At 46.2% G+C, this 25,409-nt stretch overlaps 1 protein-coding gene across 1 annotated transcript; it reads left to right on the forward strand.

The window, feature by feature from the left end:
- The first annotated feature begins 1,355 nt into the window (after positions 1-1,355).
- On the forward strand, positions 1,356-24,897 carry LOC139386684 (cullin-3-like). The gene is made up of 16 exons (XM_071132489.1): positions 1,356-1,642; positions 4,444-4,641; positions 6,169-6,282; positions 7,973-8,133; positions 8,701-8,815; positions 10,365-10,593; positions 11,941-12,086; positions 14,164-14,340; positions 16,002-16,172; positions 16,469-16,576; positions 20,129-20,253; positions 20,348-20,444; positions 21,224-21,358; positions 21,538-21,724; positions 22,108-22,253; positions 24,382-24,897. The coding sequence occupies exons 1-16, from the start codon at positions 1,583-1,585 to the stop codon at positions 24,511-24,513; spliced, it is 2,301 nt and encodes a 766-aa protein (XP_070988590.1). The 5' UTR covers positions 1,356-1,582; the 3' UTR covers positions 24,514-24,897.
- Positions 24,898-25,409: the final 512 nt, after the last annotated feature.

Consider the following 25,409-nt stretch of genomic DNA (forward strand, 5'->3'; position numbering starts at 1 on the left):
ATAAGGCCTAGTGTAACATCTAGACATAGCCTAATATTTAGGCCTACAGTAACAACAGGTTCCAGGCCCATTTTTAAGGAAACGATCTGAGGCAAATATGGGGGGGGGGACAAGTAATTTATTAAAGGTTCAAGGTTGAGATTTCCTTGTAATAATGTACAAAACACCTACACAAAAGGCTTTTTAGATCGAAGTGCCTTCCTGAAGTGCGATAGTGCTTTCACAGGACTACAGGTTACAAAACAACAAACAGATCAACAACAGTGACAAACATAACCTACCTCTAAACAGTTAGACTTGGCAGTAAGAGAACAGTAAAATAACAGTTAGACTTGGCAATAAGAGAACAGTAAAATAACAGTTAGACTAGGCAGTAAAAGAACAATAAAATAACAGTTAGACTTGGCAGTAAGAGAACAGTAAAATAACAGTTAGACTAGGCAGTAAGAGAACAGTAAAATAACAGTTAGACTAGGCAGTAAGATAACAGTAAAATAACAGTTAGACTAGGCAGTAAGAGAACAGTAAAATAACAGTTAGACTAGGCAGTAAGAGAACAGTAAAATAACAGTTAGACTAGGCAGTAAGAGAACAGTAAAATAACAGTTAGGCTAGGCAGTAAGAGAACAGTAAAATAACAGTTAGGCTAGGCAGTAAGAGAACAGTAAAATAACAGTTAGACTTGGCAGTAAGACTAAATAACACACATAGGCCTATATTTACTTTAACAGTCACCTGGAGGGTTCAGAAACAACAAATCACAACGACTTCTCAGGACCTTTAGGACAAAATATTTTAGGCCTACCTGAAAAAAAGGTTGCTTTTATACATTTCACATGGTAACTAAGGGTCTCCTTAAAGGAACAGATGCCATGGTTCCTACCCTGTCACACAATTAGGCCTAGTGACATCACATGTCCCTCAGTTTACAATAGCACTGTGTCAAGGCTTTATGTGTACATGCACACTGGTATTTAAATAACAAAACAGCATGGATATCATGTGATTGAGACTGAGACTTGGCCAACTCATCATAGTTGACAGGCCTAGTGCATGGGTACTGACTACTCAATAATGTAGCTAGGTAAGTATCTAGTGAGCACAAAGAAAGAATGCTAGATGTTGAACTGTGCACGTTTGTGTAATATTTAAAAAAAAATCCATGTCACTTCCAATTTTGGCCACCTGATAAAATGCAATATGATATGAACTGAATAGACTGTATACACATACATTGTCCAGACTTGATACTGGGTTAAAGTTAATTGGATATATATCCAACTGGTAGAATGAGGATGAACGTGCTATATCTTTTTGCAACGTTATGTTTTCCATGGTTCATCTCGCGTGATTTCGGTTCGCAGTTACCACTGCCCTGTAGAAGCTTGTCCGCCATCACTGCAAGGAGAAGCTAGGCAAAAATTGGGAGAAGAGGAGTGACAACAACAGCGCAGAGAGACGGACCCAAGCCCAAGGGGAAGGTCGAGGGGGATCTTTACCACTTTCCATTTGCAGGCATCCCTGTTGCAGCCTAAAATAGTATTTCATGATAACGTAGAGAAGACGGACGTACTAACTAATCATGTCCAACCTCAAAGGCGGCGTCAAGAAGGACACCAAGATGAGGATAAGAGCCTTTCCTGTAAGTATTGGCCGGGTACGCTGAGACGCGAGCACCGGGGATGTCATTTGCTAAAGACGGGCCTGGCTAGTTAGCTAAACTATATACTTTGAAAATGTCACTGTCAGCTAACAACAACTAGCTAGCTATCTAGTTTTCTAGCTAGCTTTGATTCGATAAGTGTCTGTTATTTGTGCAGTGCACATTGGAAAATATCCACTAGATAACTGTTCGTTAGCTAACTTGCGGTGTTGCTGACAAACTAGTTTCTAGCTTGGTCGTTGGCTAGCTATATACATTGGCAGCCAGCTAACCTTATTAGCTAGTTAGCAGAAACCTAGCTTGGTAACTAACTACCTACCTGGTTAACTACACTTTTAAGTCAACTATCTATCGTTAGCTAGTAAGCTACCGGCTAACGTACTAACGTTATCTAGTTCTTTAGCTGTGTAGCCAACTGCCCACCCGTAAAAACTGCCTGTAGCGCAGGCCTAACTTACTAACTCAGAAAGGGTATAACCAGAGTTTCTAAACTAATTTGTCTGTGAATTTTTGTTGTTGTTTTTTAAAAATCAGTGTCATGATTTGTAGATATTTAGCATGCCAATATTTAGCCTGACTATGTTGCAGAACTAGCTAAACATGTATACCGATTGCTGTACGTTAGTTAGTTAACGTTAGTCTTTTTATGAGAGCAGCCCTACACTGTTGGATGTCAGACATTGGCTGTATGTGTGAAGGAATGACATTGCAGTCAGGGCCCTGGGCTCAGACAGAAATATACTCTCTCATCCCCTGAATATCTCGCACACACGCACAGTGTTACACTGACTGCTTGAATGCTGCAGGAATAATAGCAGCGGAATGGCCGTGCGAGTGCTTCTGTGACCACGCACTCAGTCTGTGCACCTGGACAGTAGCCAGGGTATGGGATATGCAGTTTTGTTGCTTGCATACCTGCAGCAGCCCCACCTAATAATAACTGAGAAGGGATAAGCTTTTCATCTTACACAACTACTTGCCACCCAGTTTATTTGTCCCATGTTCCAAATTTAGGCCCACCAAAGTGACTTTCAGTGTAGTGTGTGTGTTTAGGGCCTATGTGTTTGCTTGCATCTCTGCATGCTTGGGCAGGCTTTCATTTAGACTGCCATGAAGAACTGGATTCTATTTTAGGCAGTTTTCCCCTTTGCACATGTTGGTGCATCCTGTACCCCTCAGTTCAGTTGTTGGCCCTAATATAATAAAACAGATTATGTAATTACTTTGTGGAGGGGAGGCACTCAGTGTAGAATAATGACTTGATGGCATGGCCCCCTCTCTCTCTCTCATTCTAAACTCTTAGGCTGAGTCAATCTCCCTCAATTACTGCTCATGTCAATGTGTGAGTTGAACCTCCATTTCTGGCGGACAAACGGCAATGAAGTCAATCAAAGTTACAGGTTCCAGCCCTCTCCTTGCCTGTCTAATAGGTGTATGGTTGTGGCTGGAGTGTTAATGTGCTCTCTGGTCAGGTGACTGGATCCCTGAGGTTTGAATGGCCAAAATAATGGACATCTTGACAGGGTTTGATAGCTAGCTAAGCTGTTGTAATACTAATAAGCTACGGGGCAAAAAGACTTGACTCATCTTGGTGCCTCTGCTGTGCCCACATTAATTTGAATCAGAATCATATCTGTAGTTGATTAAAACAAATGTTATTGTCTGCATATTTTTTCCCCCTCACCTCATCTTGGAATTTTCCATTCTTTTGCACCTGCCTAGGGAAAGACAAGATACTTTCCCACAACAAATTCTCTCATTCATTAATGTGTTTATACAGACAGGCTAGCATAACAACTCCTGGTCTGTTCACTTTGTTGTAGTTCTAGACCCTATCTGCATTAATAATGTCAGATTATGATCATGTAGGCTGACGCAAGCAAATATATCATTTACTGCTATGTACACCCTACTCGTTCTACTATTGATAATTACCAATACTTCAAATATGAAAACACCTAGGCTTAGACCGACGTCATGCTATTTCTAACCCACCGGAGGAGATGTGACCTGGACACGTCAGCCTCTGTTGATGACCATCGTCCAGCCCAAGAACTACATGTACTTTTGTTTTTAAGCGTCTTTGGGATGATCTGTATAACGAAAATCCCTAACTGGAATAAATATATTATTGTTTTGTATTTGACTTATCGTGTGTCGTACCATCACAACCTACACAATAGTCCTAATACAGATGTTCTGACTACAATAAGCCTAGTCGCTTGATTTCCTAATGCACCAACTCCTACCTTCTCTCTACCAATGAGAAACACGGACATCCCTAATAATAGGCAAATGGCGTTTTCTCTTTGTTTCAAATGTGTCGAGACGAGGTGTGTTTCAACCGCCATGATTGAGTCACTGTGAAGTCATAATTTAAGTTTTTAGGCCCTAGCTGCACCTGTGGTTTATCGAAGAAAGCCCTTAGAACATGTTTAAGTGAAGGCTTCAAATCCTCACGCAAATCACAAACATGCATACTAGGTGCAGGGCTTGTCGGGGAGTCATAGCCATACCTAAACAACTTTTCAGACTGTATGAAACACTGTAAGATACTTATAAACTTGCATCATTGTTCTAACCCGATATCAACCTCTACATGAATTACCAACGTCTGTGCACTGCTGTCATATATCAATTGACAAAGATGTGTCATCTGTTCAGATTTGCAGAATGAGGAAACAATCCTTACTAAGAATGAACGGACACAGGGTGAAAAGGGTTGAACAACAGTTCCGTTGTCATTGTTTCTTCATTGTGTCCGATTTCTCTCTCCCTAGATGACAATGGATGAGAAGTATGTCAACAATATCTGGGACCTTCTGAAGAACGCTATCCAGGAGATCCAGAGGAAGAACAACAGCGGGCTGAGCTTCGAGGAGCTCTACAGGAACGCCTACACAATGGTGCTGCACAAACACGGCGAGAAGCTCTACACGGGCCTGCGTGAGGTCGTCACCGAGCACCTCGTCAACAAAGTAAAGGACTACGCCTCCCACAATGCACCACTGTTTATCTTCTATAAATAATTTCCCATAATACGCTGTGAAGGTGACCATCCCTCACGCCTTGTAGTTTGGTTTTTATCTTCTTCAAAAGCATGTGTATGTATATGAAAATCTTAATAAGAGGCATCTGGTAGAAGTCAATTTAATCCGTAATCACCATAATGCTAAGGTTGTGCCACCAGAGACTCTGGGTTCGAGCCCAGGCTCTGTCGCAGCCGGCCGCGACCGGGAGGTCCATGGGGCGACTCACAATTGGCCTAGCGTCGTCCGGGTTAGGGAGGGTTTGGCCGGTAGGGATGTCCTTGTCTCATCGCGCACTAGCGACTCCTGTGGCGGGCCGGGCGCAGTGCACGCTAACCAGGTAGCCAGGTGCACGGTGTTTCCTCCGCCACATTGGTGCGGCTGGCTTCCGGGTTGGATGCGCGCTGTGTTAAGAAGCAGTGCGGCTTGGTTGGGTTGTGTTTCGGAGGACGCATGGCTTTCCACCTTCGTCTCTCCCGTACGGGAGTTGTAGCGATGAGACAAGATAGTAACTGCTAATAATTGGATACCACAAAATTGGGGAAAAATGTTAAAATATATTTTTAAATCAAATTTAAAAAAAATAGTGAATAGGTGTTGACTTACACAGCGAATTAGGCCCAGGAGTTTCTCCTGGTCACGTGACCATGTGGTCAAGAGAAACTCCTGGCCTTCGCTGTAACGTTTACCTTTTGTAACGGACACAATTTGATATGCAAAATCAGCAGAGAACCTGTACACACACAACACAGTGCAATCCACTTTGTAAATTAAGTACGTACGCAATGAAACAATCCCCCGTTCAGCTAAAATATAGATATACGGATGATAGAGCTATATAGCCTACATGAAAACTCACCACACTCAAAACAGAACCAGACAGACTTGATTAAACTCTTGTGATTGATGAGTATGGGAGCTGTAGCAGTCTTATGTCTGGGGACTAGGCTGATTCATATGAACCACCAGCTGGTCTGCACTGGATTTTAGTATTTGGCATCGCCTTCTCTCATGAATATAACATTTAGCATACAGCAGGCCAGATAGCTGGGGTCATAACCTGTATGTCCACATGTTGTCCGTCTCCAGCTGTTCTAACACAGAGCCCTGGGTAGACATTGCCCATAGGTACAGATCTAGGATCAGTTCATTCAATCTCATTCCTAACTTACACCATTAGTTTGGAAACTCCAAAAAAATGGAGACACTGATCTCAAATGTCTTTGCCTTGGATCAGTGTCTACAGGCAACTTCAACATAGACAGAAGCTATATCTTTACTAAGACTCTCACTACTTATCTTATATCTTTACTAAGACTCTCAGTACTTATCTTATATCTTTACTAAGACTCTCAGTACTTATCTTATATCTTTACTAAGACTCTCAGTACTTATCTTATATCTTTACTAAGACTCTCAGTACTTATCTTATATCTTTACTAAGACTCTCAGTACTTATCTTATGTCTTTCCGCAGGTACGGGAAGATGTCCTAAACTCGTTAAACAATAACTTTCTGCAGACTTTGAATCAAGCGTGGAACGACCACCAGACAGCCATGGTCATGATCAGAGACATCCTGATGTACATGGTAGGTGGACTGCTTTAGGTCTAGTTCACGTGTCAAACTCAATCCACGGCGGGCCGAGTGTCTGCAGGTTTTCGCCCCACCCTTGTACTTGATTGATGAATTAAGGTCACTAACTAGTAAAGAACTCCCCTCACCTGGGTCTTAATTGAAATTTTGACACTCCTGTTCTAGTGTGTTCTGTGGTTATTGAGGGAAGAACAACAGTTTTGTTGTTACACTGAATTGGAAGTGTCCAGTCCATGTCGACCATGTCAAGAAGCACAACTACTGTCTGTATACCAGGGATATGCTGGAAAATATGCCGCATTTACATGGATCTGCAGAATTCCCAAACCCCGGTCCTGAAGGATTCTCCAGATGTCTTTTTAACCCCAGACAGGCCTAATCAGTAGTATTGCTTCTCCAGAAAGTTGTGGAGTTTTGTCTCCAGTGGTTTCCCTAAAGTGTAAATAATAGTTTCCTCGTATGAAAGAATGGCCCTGGCAGACTCTCCTCAACAACGTGTCATGGCGGGGGTTGGGCGTGCCAGCCTTCTAGTTGCTGTTTGCCCTGTTTACCCTGGGCAGACTCTCCTCAACGACACGTCATGGTGGGGATTGGGCGGGCCAGCCTTCTGGTTGCTGTTTGCCCTGTTTACCCTGGGAAGACTCTCCTCAACGACACGTCATGGTGGGGGTTGGGCGTGCCAGCCTTCTAGTTGCTGTTTTCTCTGGGAAGACTCTCCTCAACGACACGTCATGGTGGGGGTTGGGCGTGCCAGCCTTCTAGTTGCTGTTTACCCTGGGCAGACTCTCCTCAACAACGTGTCATGGCGGGTGTTGGGCGGGCCAGCCTTCTAGTTGCTGTTTGCCCTGTTTTCCCTGGGAAGACTCTCCTCAACGACATGTCATGGCGGGTGTTGGGCGGGCCAGCCTTCTAGTTGCTGTTTGCCCTGTTTTCCCTGGGCAGAACAAAGAACTTGTGTTTTATTTCTCCAGTTTTTTGGGCAACTAGTGGTAACTCTGCTTGATTTACTGTAACAGTAAGGCCAACTGTCTGTGTGCTGTATGAGGTGGGGGACAATCCAGTGACACAGCCGCTATGGAGACTGCAGAATTCTCTCGGGGTTCTTTTGTTTTTCTCTCTCCTTCTCCCCCCCCCCCCCCCTTCTCAATTTAAAGGGCTCAATCTCTCTCCTCAATTCAAAGGGCTTTAGTGGCATATGTTAACATTGCCAAAGCAAGTGACAAGGATAATAAACTGAAGTGAAATAAACAATATAAAACGAACAGTAAAGAGCACGCTCAAAAAGGAAGGAAGTTTGACCTTTCCCTGCATCCTGGGTCTCCAGTTAGTTGCCTGGCTTGCTCAGTGTTAGGTGCAGAAATGGGAAGATGATGTAGTGTTATTTTGGTATACATCTAATCCCAGAACTGAGATTTCAGACATATTTATTTTGTGTCTGCCTAGTAGGCTATAGATTAGTATTGGTGAGTGTAACCAAGTACCAAGGACACCAGCCTATCAGGTATCATATGGCTTTTCAGTGCAAAAAATATGACTTTTTGGAGTCCTTACCCGTTCCTGAATTTTTAATTTGAGTAAACTCTTAACTGTGCAAAGAATTTTCTCTTCGGAGGACAAAGTATTCAGATGGGTTTTATTCTAACTTACCGGCCGCTCTAACGCGCTGTACTCCCCTTGGCTCCAGGACCGGGTGTACGTGCAGCAGAACAACGTGGAGAACGTCTACAACCTGGGCCTGATCATCTTCAGAGACCAGGTGGTGCGCTACGGCTGCATCCGAGACCACCTGCGACAGACCCTGCTGGACATGATCGCACGGGAGAGGAAAGGAGAGGTGGTGGACAGGTAAGGACTGTTCTGGGATCTGTCTAACAAAATAAAGACCTGTATCTATTCAGTCACTTGAGTATTAGTGCTGATCTGGGATCAGTTTTGCCTTTCCGATCATGATGACTGACTTGCTTTGTGTATACAGTCCCTGCTACTGTTGATCAGATAGTGGTTATTTGGTGAGGCTGGTGCATAAGTCATATCCTAGGGGACAATGGCGATCTGTGATGTGAGGCTTAAGCCCCTGAAACCACTCCATCTTTCTCTTTGGCTGTTTTAAAAAAATGTTTGCCTATGATAAGGGCAGTAGCACATCCTATTCACAGAGAACTGACCTTTCAACTTGGGAGATTAACTACTACATTAATACCCAACTCATCACCACTCTGGCAAATAGGTTTTACTCAATGTTACTTCTTTAAAAAAAAATGTTTGTTTTAAGGAGTCATAAAACTATAAATCCTATCATATGGTTGTTATCTCTTCAAAGAGCGAAATCCCCTCCCAAAAATCTAGATCATATGTTTATTCCGTGTGTGTGTGTGTGTGTGTGTGTGTGTGTGTGTGCGCGTGCGTGCACAGGGGAGCGATCAGGAACGCCTGTCAGATGCTGATGATTCTGGGTCTGGAGGGTAGGTCTGTGTACGAGGAAGACTTTGAGTCCCCCTTCTTAGAAATGTCTGCAGAATTCTTCCAGGTGGGTTGGGCAACATTTTACACGCTCTTTTGTTTTTTTGTCCAGTCATTGTGACTGCTGAGATTTGTTTTATAATGTTGGCATGGATGCTAAAACCACAAAAATACCTAACCAAGCTATTACAAAACGTTAAGCTACATTTAGTCAGTGGAGCTTCTCTCTATCCTCATCTAACCCCATATAGCAACATTCCAACATAGGTGACCTCTTGGTTTGTGGTCATCCAAATCCTGTTCATGAGTCGATGCCCATCAGTTCGCCATTTTGTGCTCCTCAACAATTGTCCACACTAATAAAATGCTTTTTATTTTTCAGTTTTACATACATTTATTGCCCTATAAACCTCTTCCAACTTCCACTTTGTTCTGTATCTGAAATACCTCTATCTCACATCAAACCGTACCCTGTTCTACCCCCTCCTCCTCAATCCGTACCCTGTTCTACCCCCTCCTCCTCAATCCGTACCCTGTTCTACCCCCTCCTCCTCAATCCGTACCCTGTCCTACCCCCCTCCTCCTCAAACCGTACCCTGTCCTACCCCCCTCCTCCTCAAACCGTACCCTGTCCTACCCCCTCCTCCTCAAACCGTACCCTGTCCTACCCCCCTCCTCCTCAAACCGTACCCTGTCCTACCCCCTCCTCCTCAAATCGTACCCTGTCCTACCCCCCTCCTCCTCAAACCGTACCCTGTCCTACCCCCTCCTCAAACCGTACCCTGTCCTACCCCCTCTTCCTCAAACCGTACCCTGTCCTACCCCCCTCCTCCTCAAACCGTACCCTGTCCTACCCCCCTCCTCCTTAAACCGTACCCTGTCCTACCCCCTCCTCCTCAAACCGTACCCTGTCCTACCTCCCTCCTCCTCAAACCGTACCCTGTCCTACCCCCTCCTCCTCAAACCGTACCCTGTCCTACCCCCTCCTCCTCAAACCGTACCCTGTCCTACCCCCTCCTCCTCAAACCGTACCCTGTCCTACCCCCTCCTCCTCAAACCGTACCCTGTCCTACCCCCTCCTCCTCAAACCGTACCCTGTCCTACCCCCTCCTCCTCAAACCGTACCCTGTCCTACCCCCTCCTCCTCAAACCGTACCCTGTCCTACCCCCTCCTCCTCAAACCGTACCCTGTCCTACCCCCCTCCTCCTCAAACCGTACCCTGTCCTACCCCCCTCCTCCTCAAACCGTACCCTGTCCTACCCCCCTCCTCCTCACACCGTACCCTGTCCTACCCCCCTCCTCCTCAAACCGTACCCTGTCCTACCCCCCTCCTCCTCAAACCGCACCCTGTCCTACCCCCTTCCTCCTCAAACCGTACCCTGTCCTACCCCCGTCCTCCTCAAACCGTACCCTGTCCTACCCCCGTCCTCCTCAAACCGTACCCTGTCCTACCCCCCTCCTCAAACCGTACCCTGTCCTACCCGCCTCCTCCTCAAACCGTACCCTGTCCTACCCCCCTCTTCCTTAAACCGTACCCTGTCCTACCCCCCTCCTCCTCAAACCGTACCCTGTCCTACCCCCTCCTCCTCAAACCGTACCCTGTCCTACCCCTCAGATGGAGAGCCAGAAGTTCCTAGCGGAGAACAGTGCCAGTGTGTACATCAAGAAGGTGGAGGCCAGGATCAACGAGGAGATAGAGCGGGTGCTGCACTGCCTGGACAAGTCCACAGAGGAGCCCATCGTCAAGGTGGTGGAACGGGAGCTCATCTCCAAACACATGAAGACCATCGTGGAGATGGAGAATTCCGGCCTGGTTCACATGCTCAAGAACGGAAAGACAGAAGGTGAACGTGGAAAACAGGCTTGTTTTACAGGCAACGGATTAAGACTGAATTGAGTTATAATCAAGACTAATGAGAACTTGTGTGTTTAATTATATCTGGAGACCTGGGCTCTTTTTTTTTTTTTTCTCTCTCTCTCAAAAAGCTGAACACATCATCCTGTGTTGAACAGTGCTGAACACATCATCCTGTCCATAGAATCTTTTTCACTGTGGTCTAAAAGAGGAAAACGTAATCCTAGATCAGCGTTCCCGTTCTTGCCCGGACATAGGCATGTTATCCAGGGTGAATCAATGATTCTCCAGACCTAGCAATTGTCTTCTATCCAGTCTTATTTTTTTGACTGTCCACACTCATATCAGATTTGCACATTCCCACTGATGTAGCCTCTGAAGTAGCACACAGATGTAACGCTCATTTCCTGTCACTGTTACATAACATTTTCGGGGTGGTTGATAACGGCAAGTCATGTGCACACAAACAAAAATAACTTTTAGATCATACAAATGAGGCCACATATTGAAGCATCAGAATTGCGTTAGGATTGAGGTCCACACGTATGGACATGGTATGAATCTTCAGGCAAAAGATCATATTCAATATATGACTTGTTGTTGCTGTTCATACATTAGGAAAAATATCAGATTGGGATCTGAATGGGTTGCCTATGTAACCGTAGCCAATTAGGCACAACCTACCGGACACCCAAAGCTGATTAGTGAAGCTACTGGAGACAAAAGTGAAACGGGGAGAAATAAATTCTCTGCACACTCTCAGTCAGATCCACATTTAATTTAATTATAGCTGAGCTTTTGGTCAGTCGACCAATCAGAGCACATCTCCACAAACAATAGTGGGGTAGAAGGCCACACTGAGAGCCAGAGATAATTAAACACTTGTTAGTCTGAAGTACCCAAAAGGGCCACTAGATGTCATACTATCAGACAGGGATACAAATACTAGATAGTACAAGACCTATTATAGATGAGTTGACTGAATCAAACCCTCGTGTTGATGATTTTCAAATCGGAGAGACAAATAAGTTAACTCTGTCACTCATGTATTTACTGGTTCACGTCAGTTCTCTTTCTTTTACCGGAATTTGCTTCAAGCGCATTTCCTGAGCTCTGCATTTACCTCACAGATTAACTCTGAAACCAGACACGCAGAAATACTGACAAGACAGAGCCAGTGAATCTTTGACATCTAAACCAATGTCAAGTTCTGACTGTAGATCTGTGTATTGGTTTGAACTTCCTTCATAAACTTATCTATTCTCCATTTTCCTCTCCCCCCCCTCTTCCTCTCCCCCATCTCTTCCTCTCCTTCTCTCTTTCTCTTGCGCTCCAGACCTGGGCTGTATGTACAAGCTGTTCAGCCGTGTGCCTAACGGCCTGAAGACCATGTGTGAGTGTATGAGCTCCTACCTGAGGGAGCAGGGCAAGGCTCTGGTGTCAGAGGAGGGAGAGGGCAAGAACCCTGTCGACTACATCCAGGTATGCTGGGCCTAACCTCAAATCAAAGACTGTCTGGCATTTTTATTCTCAGAACATGTCCATAACAATCAGGGCACAGACTATTTCCTGACCAGAAAGAACTTAAATCTGAAGCGTGTTTAAAATAGTAACATTGGTAACTACCCCAATAAGCATTGAAGCTAAGGTTCCAGCCCACTCTTTTTAGGGAGTATCTTTTGGTTATCACTACGGCAACAGCTTCCAGAAACGACACAATATGTACATCTTACAGTTATTCAGAAAATAAGCAAAAGGAATAAAAAACTATGTACATAACTGCCAAGTGCTACAGTATTTGGAATTTCAGTACAGAAGAAAAATAATTGTTGACCACAATACCAATTATCTTTTTAGGGCATCACCAAGAGTTACAGTGGGGCAAAAAGGTATTTAGTCAGTCACCAATTGTGCAAGTTCTCCCACTTAAAAATATGAGGCCTGTCATTTTCATCATTGGTACACTTCAACTATGACAGACAAAATGATTTTAAAAAATCCAGGGAATTACATTGTAGGATTTTTTATGAATTTATTTGCAAATTATGGTGGAAAATAAGTATTTGGTCACCTACAAACAAGCAAGATTTCTGGCTCTCAAAGACCTGTAACTTCTTCTTTAAGAGGCTACTCTGTCCTCCTCTCGTTACCTGTATTAATGGCACCTGTTTGAACTTGTTATCAGTATAAAAGACACCTGTCCACAACCTCAAACAGCCACACTCCAAACTCCACTATGGCCAAGACCAAAGAGCTGTCAAAGGACACCAGAAACAAAATTGTAGACCTGCACCAGGCTGGGAAGACTGAATCTGCAATAGGTAAGCAGCTTGGTTTGAAGAAATCAACTGTGGGAGCAATTATTAGGAAATGGAAGACATACAAGACCACTGATAATCTCCCTCGATCTGGGGCTCCACGCAAACTCACCCCGTGGGGTCAAAATGATCACAAGAACGGTGAGCAAAAATCCCAGAACCACACGGGGGGACCTAGTGAATGACCTGCAGAGAGCTGGGACCAAAGTAACAAAGCCTACCATCAGTAACACACTACGCCGCCAGGGACTCAAATCCTGCAGTGCCAGACGTGTCCCCCTGCTTAAGCCAGGCCCGTCTGAAGTTTGCTAGAGAGCATTTGGATGATCCAGAAGAAGATTGGGAGAATGTCAGATGAAACCAAAATATAACTTTTTGGTAAAAACTCAACTCGTCGTGTTTGGAGGACAAAGAATGCTGAGTTGCATCCAAAGAACACCATACCTACTGTGAAGCATGGGGGTGGAAACATCATGCTTTGGAGCTGTTTTTCGGCAAAGGACCAGGACGACTGATCCGTGTAAAGAAAGAATGAATGGGGCAATGTATCGTGAGATTTTGAGTGAAAACCTCCTTCCGTCAGTAAGGGCATTGAAGATGAAACATGGCTGGGTCTTTCAGCATGACAATTATCCCAAACACACCGCCCGGGCAACGAAGGAGTGGCTTCGTAAGAAGCATTTCAAGGTCCTGGAGTGGCCTAGCCAGTCTCCAGATCTCAACCCCATAGAAAATCTTTGGAGGGAGTTGAAAGTACGTGTTGCCCAGCAACAGCTCCAAAACATGACTGCTCTAGAGGAGATATGCATGGAGGAATGGGCCAAAATACCAGCAACAGTGTGTGAAAACCTTGTGAAGACTTACAGAAAACGTTTGACCTCTGTCATTGCCAACAAAGGGTATATAACAAAGTATTGAGAAACTTTTGTTATTGACCAAATACTTATTTTCCACCATAATTTGCAAATAAATTCATAAAAAATCCTACGATGTGATTTTCTGGATTTTCTCTCATTTTGTCTGTCATAGTTGAAGTGTACCAATGATGAACATTACAGGCCTCATCTTTTTAAGTGGGAGAACTTGCACAATTGGTGGCTGACTAAATACTTTTTTGCCCCACTATAACATGTAAACCTCTTGCAATCTCTATAGTGTTTGTGTGTTATTACTTATTATAAAGTGTGCTGTTATTTTAAATTCCCTTTAAATAAAGTTGGATTTGATTCTCTGTCCTATAGGGCCTGTTGGACCTGAAGACGCGGTTCGACCGTTTCCTCTTGGAGTCGTTCAACAACGACCGGCTCTTCAAGCAGACCATCGCCGGAGACTTTGAGTACTTCCTCAACCTCAACTCCCGCTCCCCAGAGTACCTCTCCCTCTTCATCGACGACAAGCTCAAGAAGGGAGTCAAAGGGGTATGTTAGTGTTCAACCTGCTAAATGTTACACTCAATGGACTAATCTCATGTAGTACCCTACCTACTCTACCTTCCCTACCTTCCATACCTACTCTACCTTCCCTACCTTCTATTCCTACCCTACCTACCCTACCTTCCATACCTACCCTACCTTCCATACCTACTCTACCTTCCATACCTACTCTACCTTCCCTACCTTCTATTCCTACCCTACCTTCCATACCTTCTATACCTACTCTACCTTCCATACCTTCCATACCTTCCATACCTTCTATACCTACTCTACCTTCCCTACCTTCCCTACCTTCCATACCTTCCCTACCTTCCATACCTTCCATACCTACCCTACCTTCCATACCTTCTATACCTACTCTACCTTCCATACCTACCCTACCTTCCCTACCTTCCATACCTACCCTACCTTCCATACCTACCCTAGCTTCCCTACCTTCCATACCTACCCTACCTTCCATACCTACCCTACCTCCCCTACCTTCCCTACCTTCCCTACCTTCTATACCTACTCTACCTTCCATACCTACCCTACCTTCCATACCTTCTATACCTACTCTACCTTCCATACCTTCCCTACCTTCCATACCTTCCATACCTACCCTACCTTCCCTACCTACCCTACCTTCCATACCTACCCTACCTTCCATACCTACCCTACCTACTCTACCTTCCATACCTACTCTACCTTCCATACCTACCCTACCTTCCATACCTTCCCTACCTTCCCTACCTTCCATACCTTCCATACCTTCTATACCTTCCCTACCTTCCATACCTTCTATACCTACTCTACCTTCCATACCTACCCTACCTTCCCTACCTTCCATACCTACCCTACCTTCCATACCTTCCATACCTTCTATACCTTCCCTACCTTCCATACCTTCTATACCTACTCTACCTTCCATACCTACCCTACCTTCCATACCTACCCTACCTTCCATACCTTCTATACCTACTCTACCTTCCATACCTTCCCTACCTTCCCTACCTTCTATACCTTCCATACCTTCCATAACTACCCTACCTTCCATAACTACCCTACCTTCCATAACTACCCTACCTTCCATAACTACCCTACCTTCCATAACTACCCTACCTTCCATACCTACCCTACCTTCCATAACTTCCCTACCTTCCACACCTTCCATACCTACCCTACCTTCCATACCTACCCTACCTTCTATACCTTCCATAACTACCCTACCTTCCATAACTACCCTACCTTCCATAACTACCCTACCTTCCATACCTACCCTACCTTCCATAACTACCCTACCTTCCATATCTTCCATACCTACCCTACCTTCCATACCATATCTTCCATACCTTCCCTACCTTCCATACCTACCCTACCTTTCATACCATATCTTCCATACCTTCCCTACCTTCCTTACCTACCCTACCTTCCATACCATACCTTCCATACCTTCCCTACCTTCCATACCTACCCTACCTTCCATACCATATCTTCCATACCTTCCCTACCTTCCATACCTACCCTACCTTCCTTCCATACCTACCCTACCTTCCATACCTTCCATAGTGCACTAGTTCTGGACAGGACCACAGCATAAAAATACGCTTTTATTAAAGGAAAACTATTCAAACCAATATCCTAACTCTGTCTGTTTGGGTCTCCAGCTGACAGAACAGGAGGTGGAGTCCATCCTGGACAAGGCCATGGTTCTTTTCCGGTTCATGCAGGAGAAGGATGTGTTTGAGAGGTACTACAAACAGCACTTGGCCCGGAGGCTGCTCACCAACAAGAGTGTCTCTGACGACTCTGAAAAGAACATGATCTCTAAGCTAAAGGTGAGGAGATGAACGAGTCTGCTGTCAATTACACATTGACATTTCATACCCAATATATTACTAATTCATTTGATTTTAATTAGATTATTACTTTATTATCATTAATAATCAGGAATTCAGGATGTTCTTGACTATCTTACATCTCTAAGCATTAGAATGGACTGGTAGTTGTTTGACCTGGTTTTCCATATTGTGCTGGTCTCAACCCTGAACATGTGACTCGCTGTGCTGTGTGACTCGATGTGCTGTGTGACTCGATGTGCTGTGTGAATCGCTGTGTTGTCTTCTCTGTGTAGACTGAGTGTGGCTGTCAGTTCACCTCTAAACTGGAAGGGATGTTCAGAGACATGAGCATCTCCAACACCACCATGGACGAGTTCAGACAACACCTACAGTCCACGGGGGTAAGACTGTTATACCTCCACACACACACCCCTAACAGTCCACATTGTCTCCACACACACACACACACACACTCCTAACAGTCCACGTTGTCTTCACAGACACCCTAACAGTCCACACACACCTAACAGTCCACATTGTCAACACACACACACACACACACACCCCTAACAATCCACATTGTCAACACACACACCCCTAACAATCCACATTGTCAACACACACACCCCTAACAGTCCACATTGTCAACACACACCCCTAACAGTCCACATTGTCAACACACACACCTCTAACAGTCCACATTGTCAACACACACATATCTAACAGTCCACATTGTCAACACACACACCTCTAACAGTCCACATTGTCAACACACACATATCTAACAGTCCACATTGTCAACACACACACCCCTAACAGTCCACATTGTCAACACACACACCCCTAACAGTCCACCCTGCCAGCAGCATACCACCCTGCATACCACTGCTGGCTTGCTTCTGAAGCTAAGCAGGGTTGATCCTGGTTGGTCCCTGGATGGGAGACCAGATGCTGCTGGAAGTGGTGTTGGATGGTCAGTAGGAGGCACTCTTTCCTCTGGTCTAAAAAAACATCCCAATGCCCCAGGTTCTCCCCCCACAGTCTTTCGGATGGGACGTTAAACGGGTGTCCTGACTCTCTGAGGTCATTTAAAGCTCCCATGGCACTTATCGTAAGAGATGGGGTGTTAACCCCAGTGTCCTGGCTAAATTCCCAATCTGGCCCTCAAACCATCATGGCCACCTAATAATCCCCAGTTTACATTTCAATTGGCTCATTCATCCCCCTCCTCTCCCCTGTAACTATTCCCCCCAGGTTGTTGCTGTAAATGAAAATGTGTTCTCAGTCAACTTACCTGGTAAAATAACAGATCAATAAAAATAAACAAACACACCCCCCCCTACAGTCCACATTGTCACCCCCCCCCCTACAGTCCACATTGTCACCCCCCCCCCCTACAGTCCACATTGTCACCCCCCCCCCCTACAGTCCACATTGTCACCCCCCCCCCCCTACAGTCCACATTGTCACCCCCCCCCCTACAGTCCACATTGTCACCCCCCCCCCTACAGTCCACATTGTCACCCCCCCCCCTACAGTCCACATTGTCACCCCCCCCCCCTACAGTCCACAAATGTCACCCCCCCCCCTACAGTCCACAAATGTCACCACCCCCCCCCCTTAACAGTCCACATTGTCACCCCCCCTTAACAGTCCACATTGTCACCCCCCCCTTAACAGTCCACATTGTCACCCCCCCTTAACAGTCCACATTGTCACCCCCCCCCTACAGTCCACATTGTCACCCCCCCCCCCCCCCCTACAGTCCACAAATGTCACCCCCCCCCCTACAGTCCACAAATGTCACCCCCCCCCCCCCCCCCCCCCTTAACAGTCCACATTGTCACCCCCCCTTAACAGTCCACATTGTCACCCCCCCCTTAACAGTCCACATTGTCACCCCCCCCCCCCTTAACAGTCCACATTGTCACCCCCCCCTTAACAGTCCACATTGTCACCCCCCCCCTTAACAGTCCACATTGTCACCCCCCCCCTTAACAGTCCACATTGTCACCCCCCTTAACAGTCCACATTGTCACCCCCCCCTTAACAGTCCACATTGTCACCCCCCCCCCCTTAACAGTCCACATTGTCACCCCCCCCCTTAACAGTCCACATTGTCACACCCCCCCCCCCCTTAACAGTCCACATTGTCACCCCCCTTAACAGTCCACATTGTCACCCCCCCCTTAACAGTCCACATTGTCACCCCCCCCTTAACAGTCCACATTGTCACCCCCCCTTAACAGTCCACATTGTCACCCCCCCTTAACAGTCCACATTGTCACCCCCCTTAACAGTCCACATTGTCACCCCCCTTAACAGTCCACATTGTCACCCCCCCTTAACAGTCCACATTGTCACCCCCCCTTAACAGTCCACATTGTCACCCCCCTTAACAGTCCACATTGTCACCCCCCTTAACAGTCCACATTGTCACCCCCCCCTTAACAGTCCACATTGTCACCCCCCCTCCTAACAGTCCACATTACACACACACACACCCTCCCAACAGTCCACATTACACACACACACCCCCTCCCAACAGTCCACATTACACACACACACACCCTCCCAACAGTCCACATTACACACACACACACCCTCCCAACAGTCCACATTACACACACACACACCCTCCCAACAGTCCACATTACACACACACACACCCTCCCAACAGTCCACATTACACACACACACACCCTCCCAACAGTCCACATTACACACACACACACCCTCCCAACAGTCCACATTACACACACACACACCCTCCCAACAGTCCACATTACACACACACACACCCTCCCAACAGTCCACATTACACACACACACACCCTCCCAACAGTCCACATTACACACACACACACCCTCCCAACAGTCCACATTACACACACACACACCCTCCCAACAGTCCACATTACACACACACACACCCTCCCAACAGTCCACATTACACACACACACACCCTCCCAACAGTCCACATTACACACACACACACCCTCCCAACAGTCCACATTACACACACACACACCCTCCCAACAGTCCACATTACACACACACACACCCTCCCAACAGTCCACATTACACACACACACACCCTCCCAACAGTCCACATTACACACACACACACCCTCCCAACAGTCCACATTACACACACACACACCCTCCCAACAGTCCACATTACACACACACACACCCTCCCAACAGTCCACATTACACACACACACACCCTCCCAACAGTCCACATTATACACACACCCTCCCAACAGTCCACATTATACACACACACACACCCTCCCAACAGTCCACATTATACACACACACACACCCTCCCAACAGTCCACATTATACACACACACACACCCTCCCAACAGTCCACATTACACACACACACACCCTCCTAACAGTCCACATTACACACACACACACCCTCCTAACAGTCCACATTACACACACACACACACCCTCCTAACAGTCCACATTACACACACACACACACCCTCCTAACAGGCCACATTACACACACACACACACACCCTCCTAACAGTCCACATTACACACACACACACACCCCTAACAGTCCACATTGTCAACACACACATATCTGACAGTCCACATTGTCAACATACACACACACCCCTAACAGTCCACATTGTCAACATACACACACACCCCTAACAGTCCACATTGTCAACACACACATATCTGACAGTCCACATTGTCAACATACACACACACCCCTAACAGTCCACATTGTCAACATACACACACACCCCTAACAGTCCACATTGTCAACACACACACACACCCCTAACAGTCCACATTGTCACCACCTATTTCCATCAAATGAAAAACTGGCATTGCCCTAACATGTCTTGTTTCTGTGTTCTAAACCATGGACTCCTGTGTGTCTTGGTTCTCCTTTTCATGTTGTGACTGCCGTTTCTCCCAGCTGTCTCTAGGGGGCGTCGACCTCACAGTAAGAGTACTCACCACTGGCTATTGGCCCACACAGTCGGCCACGCCCAAATGCACCATCCCCCCCTCCCCAAGACACGCCTTCGAGGTCTTCAGAAGGTACCAGCCATCCTCTGAGCCTCATCGATGGATCTGTTATCTATTACATGTGTCTTCCACAGTGCAGTCAATTTAATATATATTCCTCTGTTAGGTTCTACTTGGCCAAACACAGTGGCAGACAGTTGACCCTCCAGCACCACATGGGCTCAGCCGACCTCAACGCTACCTTCCACGGCCCCATCAAGAAGGTAAAGGTTTCCTGTCGACAATAAGGCATGGGGGGGTCTACTCAGAATGACGTGAACTGTAGCTTTCCTGTTGTATGTTAATGTCAATACTGTTTTACATTTCTCTCTCCCTTCTCTTAACCCTTCTCCATCTCTTTCTACCTGTACCTCTGGTCACTCTGTCTCAATTCAAGGGGCTTTATTGGCATGGGAAACGTATGTTAACATTGCCAAATTAAGTGAAATAGATCATTAACAAAAGTGAAAAACTAAAATGACCAGTAAACATGACACTCACAGAAGTTCCAAAAGAATAAAGACATTTCAAATGTCACATTATGTATATATACAGTGTTGTAATGATGTGCAAATAGTTAAAGTACAAAAGGGGAAATAAATTAACATAAATATGGGTTGTCTTTACAATGGTGTTTGTTCTTCACTTTTCTTGTGGCAACAGGTCACAGATCTTGCTGCTGTGATGGCACACTGGGGTATTTCACCCAGTAGATATGGGAGTTTATCAAAATTGTTTTTTTTATTTTTTATTATTTGTGGATCTGTGTAATCTGAGGGAAATATGTGTCTCTAATATGGTCATACATTGAACAGGAGGTTAGGAAGTGCAGCTCAGTTTCCACCTCATTTTGTGGGCAGTGAGCACATAACCTGTCTTCACTTGAGAGCCATGTCTGCCTTCGGCGGCCTTTCTCAATAGCAAGGCTATGCTCACAGAGTCTGTACATAGTCAAAGCTTTCCTTAAGTTTGGGTCAGTCACAGTCTCTCTCCGTCTCTCCAGGAGGATGGTTCGGAGGTGGGAGTGGGAGGAGCCCAGGTGACGGGCTCTAACACCAGGAAGCACATACTGCAGGTTTCCACCTTCCAGATGACCATCCTCATACTCTTCAACAACAGAGAAAAGTCCACGTTTGAGGTAAGAGCCAGACACAGGTCAGTCTCCATCACATCAAAGTGTTAGAAATAACAGATAAAGATGGCAAGCTGAAAAAAAAAAAAATCTTCTTTCCTCCTCCTCCCATTTTCTGCTCCCCTTCCTCCTCCACTCCCTCTGCTCCTCCTTTACGCTCTCTTCCACTCCCGTCCCCACTGTAGGAGATCCAGCAGGAGACGGATATACCGGAGAGGGAGCTGGTGCGAGCGCTGCAGTCGCTGGCCTGCGGGAAGCCCACCCAGCGCGTCCTCACCAAGGAGCCCAAGTCCAAGGAGATCGAGAACGGCCACGTGTTTACAGTCAACGATCAGTTTACCTCCAAGCTGCACAGAGTCAAAATACAGACGGGTGAGTGTGTCTGTCTGTTATTCTAAATGATAAAAGGACCCATATCACAGTGGTCTTCTGGTCTGGGGAGCTACAGGCTTAGGGGGTCATCTTCCAACTATTGCTCATCTGGGCATGTTGACCTTTGACTTTGCCCTGATGACCTGAGATGTGTTCAGCAGGACGCGCAGATAGAGATATGCTATTTAGAACAAACATGCTTCTCTGACATGTCGTGTTTTGCAAAATAATTGGCTCTATTTGTGGTATTTCTATCTGCAACGTTCGGCTACTGAACGTGGCCTTGTGCTGAGGTTGCGGCCCCCCCCAGCCCCCTCCGCCGAGGTTGCCAGCCCTCCCTCCGCCGTGCTAAGGTTGCTGTCTCTCTCTCTCCCTCCCTCCAGTCGCTGCTAAGCAGGGCGAGTCGGACCCAGAGAGGAAGGAGACGCGGCAGAAGGTGGATGACGACAGGAAGCATGAGATCGAGGCGGCCATCGTCCGCATCATGAAGTCCAGAAAGAGGATGCAGCACAACGTCCTGGTAGCAGAGGTGGGTGCGGCCTTAACGTCCTGGTAGGGGAGGCCTCGACGTCCTGGTAGGGGAGGCCTCGACGTCCTGGTAGAGGAGGCCTCGACGTCTTGGTAGAGGAGGCCTCGACGTCCTGGTAGGGGAGGCCTCGACGTCCTGGTAGGGGAGGCCTCGACGTCCTGGTAGGGGAGGCCTCGACGTCCTGGTAGGGGAGGCCTCGACGTCCTGGTAGGGGAGGCCTCGACGTCCTGGTAGAGGAGGCCTCGGCGTCCCGGTGGGTAGAGGAGGCCTCGGCGTCCCGGTGGGTAGAGGAGGCCTCGGCGTCCTGGTGGGTAGAGGAGGCCTCGGCGTCCCGGTGGGTAGAGGAGGCCTCGGCGTCCCGGTGGGTAGAGGAGGCCTCGGCGTCCCGGTGGGTAGAGGAGGCCTCGGCGTCCCGGTGGGTAGAGGAGGCCTCGGCGTCCCGGTGGGTAGAGGAAGCCTCGGCGTCCCGGTGGGGAGAGGAGGCCTCGGCGTCCCGGTGGGTAGAGGAGGCCTCGGCGTCCCGGTGGGTAGAGGAGGCCTCGGCGTCCCGGTGGGTAGAGGAGGCCTCCGCGTCCCGGTGGGTAGAGGAGGCCTCGGCGTCCCGGTGGGGAGAGGAGGCCTCGGCGTCCCGGTGGGTAGAGGAGGCGTTGTTTCCTGGACACAGAGTAAGCTTAGGCCCATATGGCATCCATAGAGATTCTAACGGTAAGTGGTAGTGTTACCATGGAGATGGCCTTTCAGCAGTTGAGCAAATCAAATGGAGACTTCCTCTCCCCTCCTTTTGAAGATGTTCTAAGGTAATTGAGGAGAGGGGGGAAAGTAGAGAAAAAAGCGCTTTTATGAAATGAGAAGCTCCTTCTCTCGTGCGTCATCAGTTAAGTGACGTTTACAGGGGTGGATTCCAAAAATACATCTGTGAAGTGACAAAAACAAGTTGGTTGTGCAATACATTTTCTAGGTAAAACCTTGAGGCATATTGTTTTAACAGGTCTGTGTGCTTTTCTCCTTCAGACAAAACAAACACTGATTCAAAGATTTCAAACCTCTTCCAATAAAGACTCTTATTCACGTGACTCTTCTCGATGAAAGGTGGCTGTAGAGGAGGGGAGGAGCCTCTTCCTTTCTCCTACTAACCAATTGACATTCATATACTAGACCACTTATCAGTTTCTGGGGTTACTGTGGACAGAGGAGAAAGGGTGGAGGACGGACCTTTGCCCTAGACTAAAGAATAACTAGCTCAATGGGAGAATTTCCATTGAATCTGTTTGGGGTCTGGAGAGAACTCTCTGCCTTGATCTCCACTAGCTGTACTGTCCTGGACTTGGTTTATTTCACAGGGACAACACACATTGTTCAATATTTCAGACTAAAAGGAGCTGTGTGGCCAATCTGTTGTCTGCATTGGCCGTGCAGCAGTAAGGGTGATCGGGCCACTGCAGAAGTCAGGGCATTCGTACTTCTCAGAGCAGTGCAGAGCTGTTGTCAAGGAAGTGAGTTTGTGTTTATACAGGACCGCCCTCACCTTCCATCAACCAATCATGTCAATGCGTAGTTTTACGGAGCCCTCTGCGTTGTTACGAAATGTGCAAGGTGCACGGCGATGCGGTATGGAGCTCAATTTGGCCTCTGCATGCTTCCGGAGGCTCCGCAACGCCCTCCATATGGAAACACCGACCACATTTTCAGATCAAAAGCATAAATTGTCTCTGAGCAAAGCTGGTAGATTTCCATCTGTTGTCCATTCAGTCCCCCTACACAGCAGGTTTGGAAGGTAGTTTTTATTATTATAATCTGCATCCCTAGATCATTTCTGAGTCAATTTGGTTGAATATAAGATTTTGTTTTCAATTTTTACATGGAAATGTTTATCCCTACAGTATTTCAGTGAGTGCTTTGAGGTAACTTTTGCAACATGAGTACCGGCAATCATCTCAGTGCTTTTCTTTCACCCATCATGTTATGGTTTTTAATGAAAATACACTTCCTCAGAACTTGGATATTTCGGGACATAACATTTCAGTACAGGACATTAACACATGATATTTCAAGGACATTTTCAGCACAGTCTCTTGAACCAGAGAAACGATAGTGTCTAATAGTGTTATTGTATTGCCTTTCTCCCCAGGTCACCCAGCAGCTGAGGGCCCGGTTCCTCCCCAGCCCCGTGGTCATTAAGAAGCGCATTGAAGGACTCATAGAGAGAGAATATTTGGCACGGACGCCTGAGGACCGCAAAGTCTACACCTACGTTGCATAAGAGGAGAGGAGAGGAGCATTGTGGGAGAGGAGAAATGGATTGAGGGGAGGTTTTTTTGGAGGGGGAGTGTTGTGCGCATGGACTGGGAAGTTCCTTTTTAAAAGATAAATGCTGGGAAGCTGACTCCTCCCTTTACAAAAATGACAAAAACCAGAAGTAAATGGCAAAAAAAATATACAAAAAAAAAAATCCATGAAGTGTTGTAGATTTTTTTTTATCAGGCCAACTACTATTACTCTTGCTCCCTGTGAGAATTTCAACATGGATGGATTCCAGCTTTTCACCGTTTTACCCTTGTAGAGATCGACCTTAAAAGAATCCCTTGGGAAAGATGTGAATGCACCACTTCTTTTTTTTTTTTTGGTTTTCAATACTGTATAAAAATGAGAATGAATTATTAAAAACAAAACAGCAAATGTGGATTGCTAACAAAAATAAATAAAAAAATATTGAATATTGAGGTTTTATTTCTTAACCAACAATTATTTAACGCTGATCCTTCAGGCTAACACTAGCTATAAAATCGTTGAATTCAAGTGTGTGTGTGTGTGTGTGTCATGAGTTTCAGACAGGGATATACTCAATCTGTGTTTAAGGCCAAGTTCTTTATTACCAATGAAAGACAATGAGGGCTGGTTAGAGATACTTAAAGCTTAGTTGCTATATCTATTTTTTCCACTTATTTTTACCCATTCAGTCTTAAAGCACACGTTTTAAATTCCTCATGAGCTCAGTTCAGCTGTTGTGTCCCGTTTTGTAAACAAAAACATGGTTAAAAATGTTGCTATCCTGGATGGTCAGTCCTTGCATCCATAAGCTCTGTCTGAATGAGTGGCTAAATTTTTTTTTCAGGCCCGTCCTTCAGCTGGGATTCTAGTTTAAGAGACAAATGACTG

This window comes from Oncorhynchus clarkii, chromosome 28 (assembly GCF_045791955.1).
Source record: "Oncorhynchus clarkii lewisi isolate Uvic-CL-2024 chromosome 28, UVic_Ocla_1.0, whole genome shotgun sequence".
Lineage (NCBI taxonomy): Eukaryota > Metazoa > Chordata > Actinopteri > Salmoniformes > Salmonidae > Oncorhynchus > Oncorhynchus clarkii.

Excerpts from the sequence above, each read along its gene's own strand:
- LOC139386684 (XM_071132489.1), top strand. The coding sequence starts at position 1,583 with ATGTCCAACCTCAAAGGCGGCGTCAAGAAGGACACCAAGATGAGGATA. Across the intron at positions 12,087-14,163 it reads ACCCTGTCGACTACATCCAG|GGCCTGTTGGACCTGAAGAC; the intron begins GTATGCTGGGCC and ends TCTGTCCTATAG. Across the intron at positions 22,254-24,381 it reads ACAACGTCCTGGTAGCAGAG|GTCACCCAGCAGCTGAGGGC; the intron begins GTGGGTGCGGCC and ends CTTTCTCCCCAG.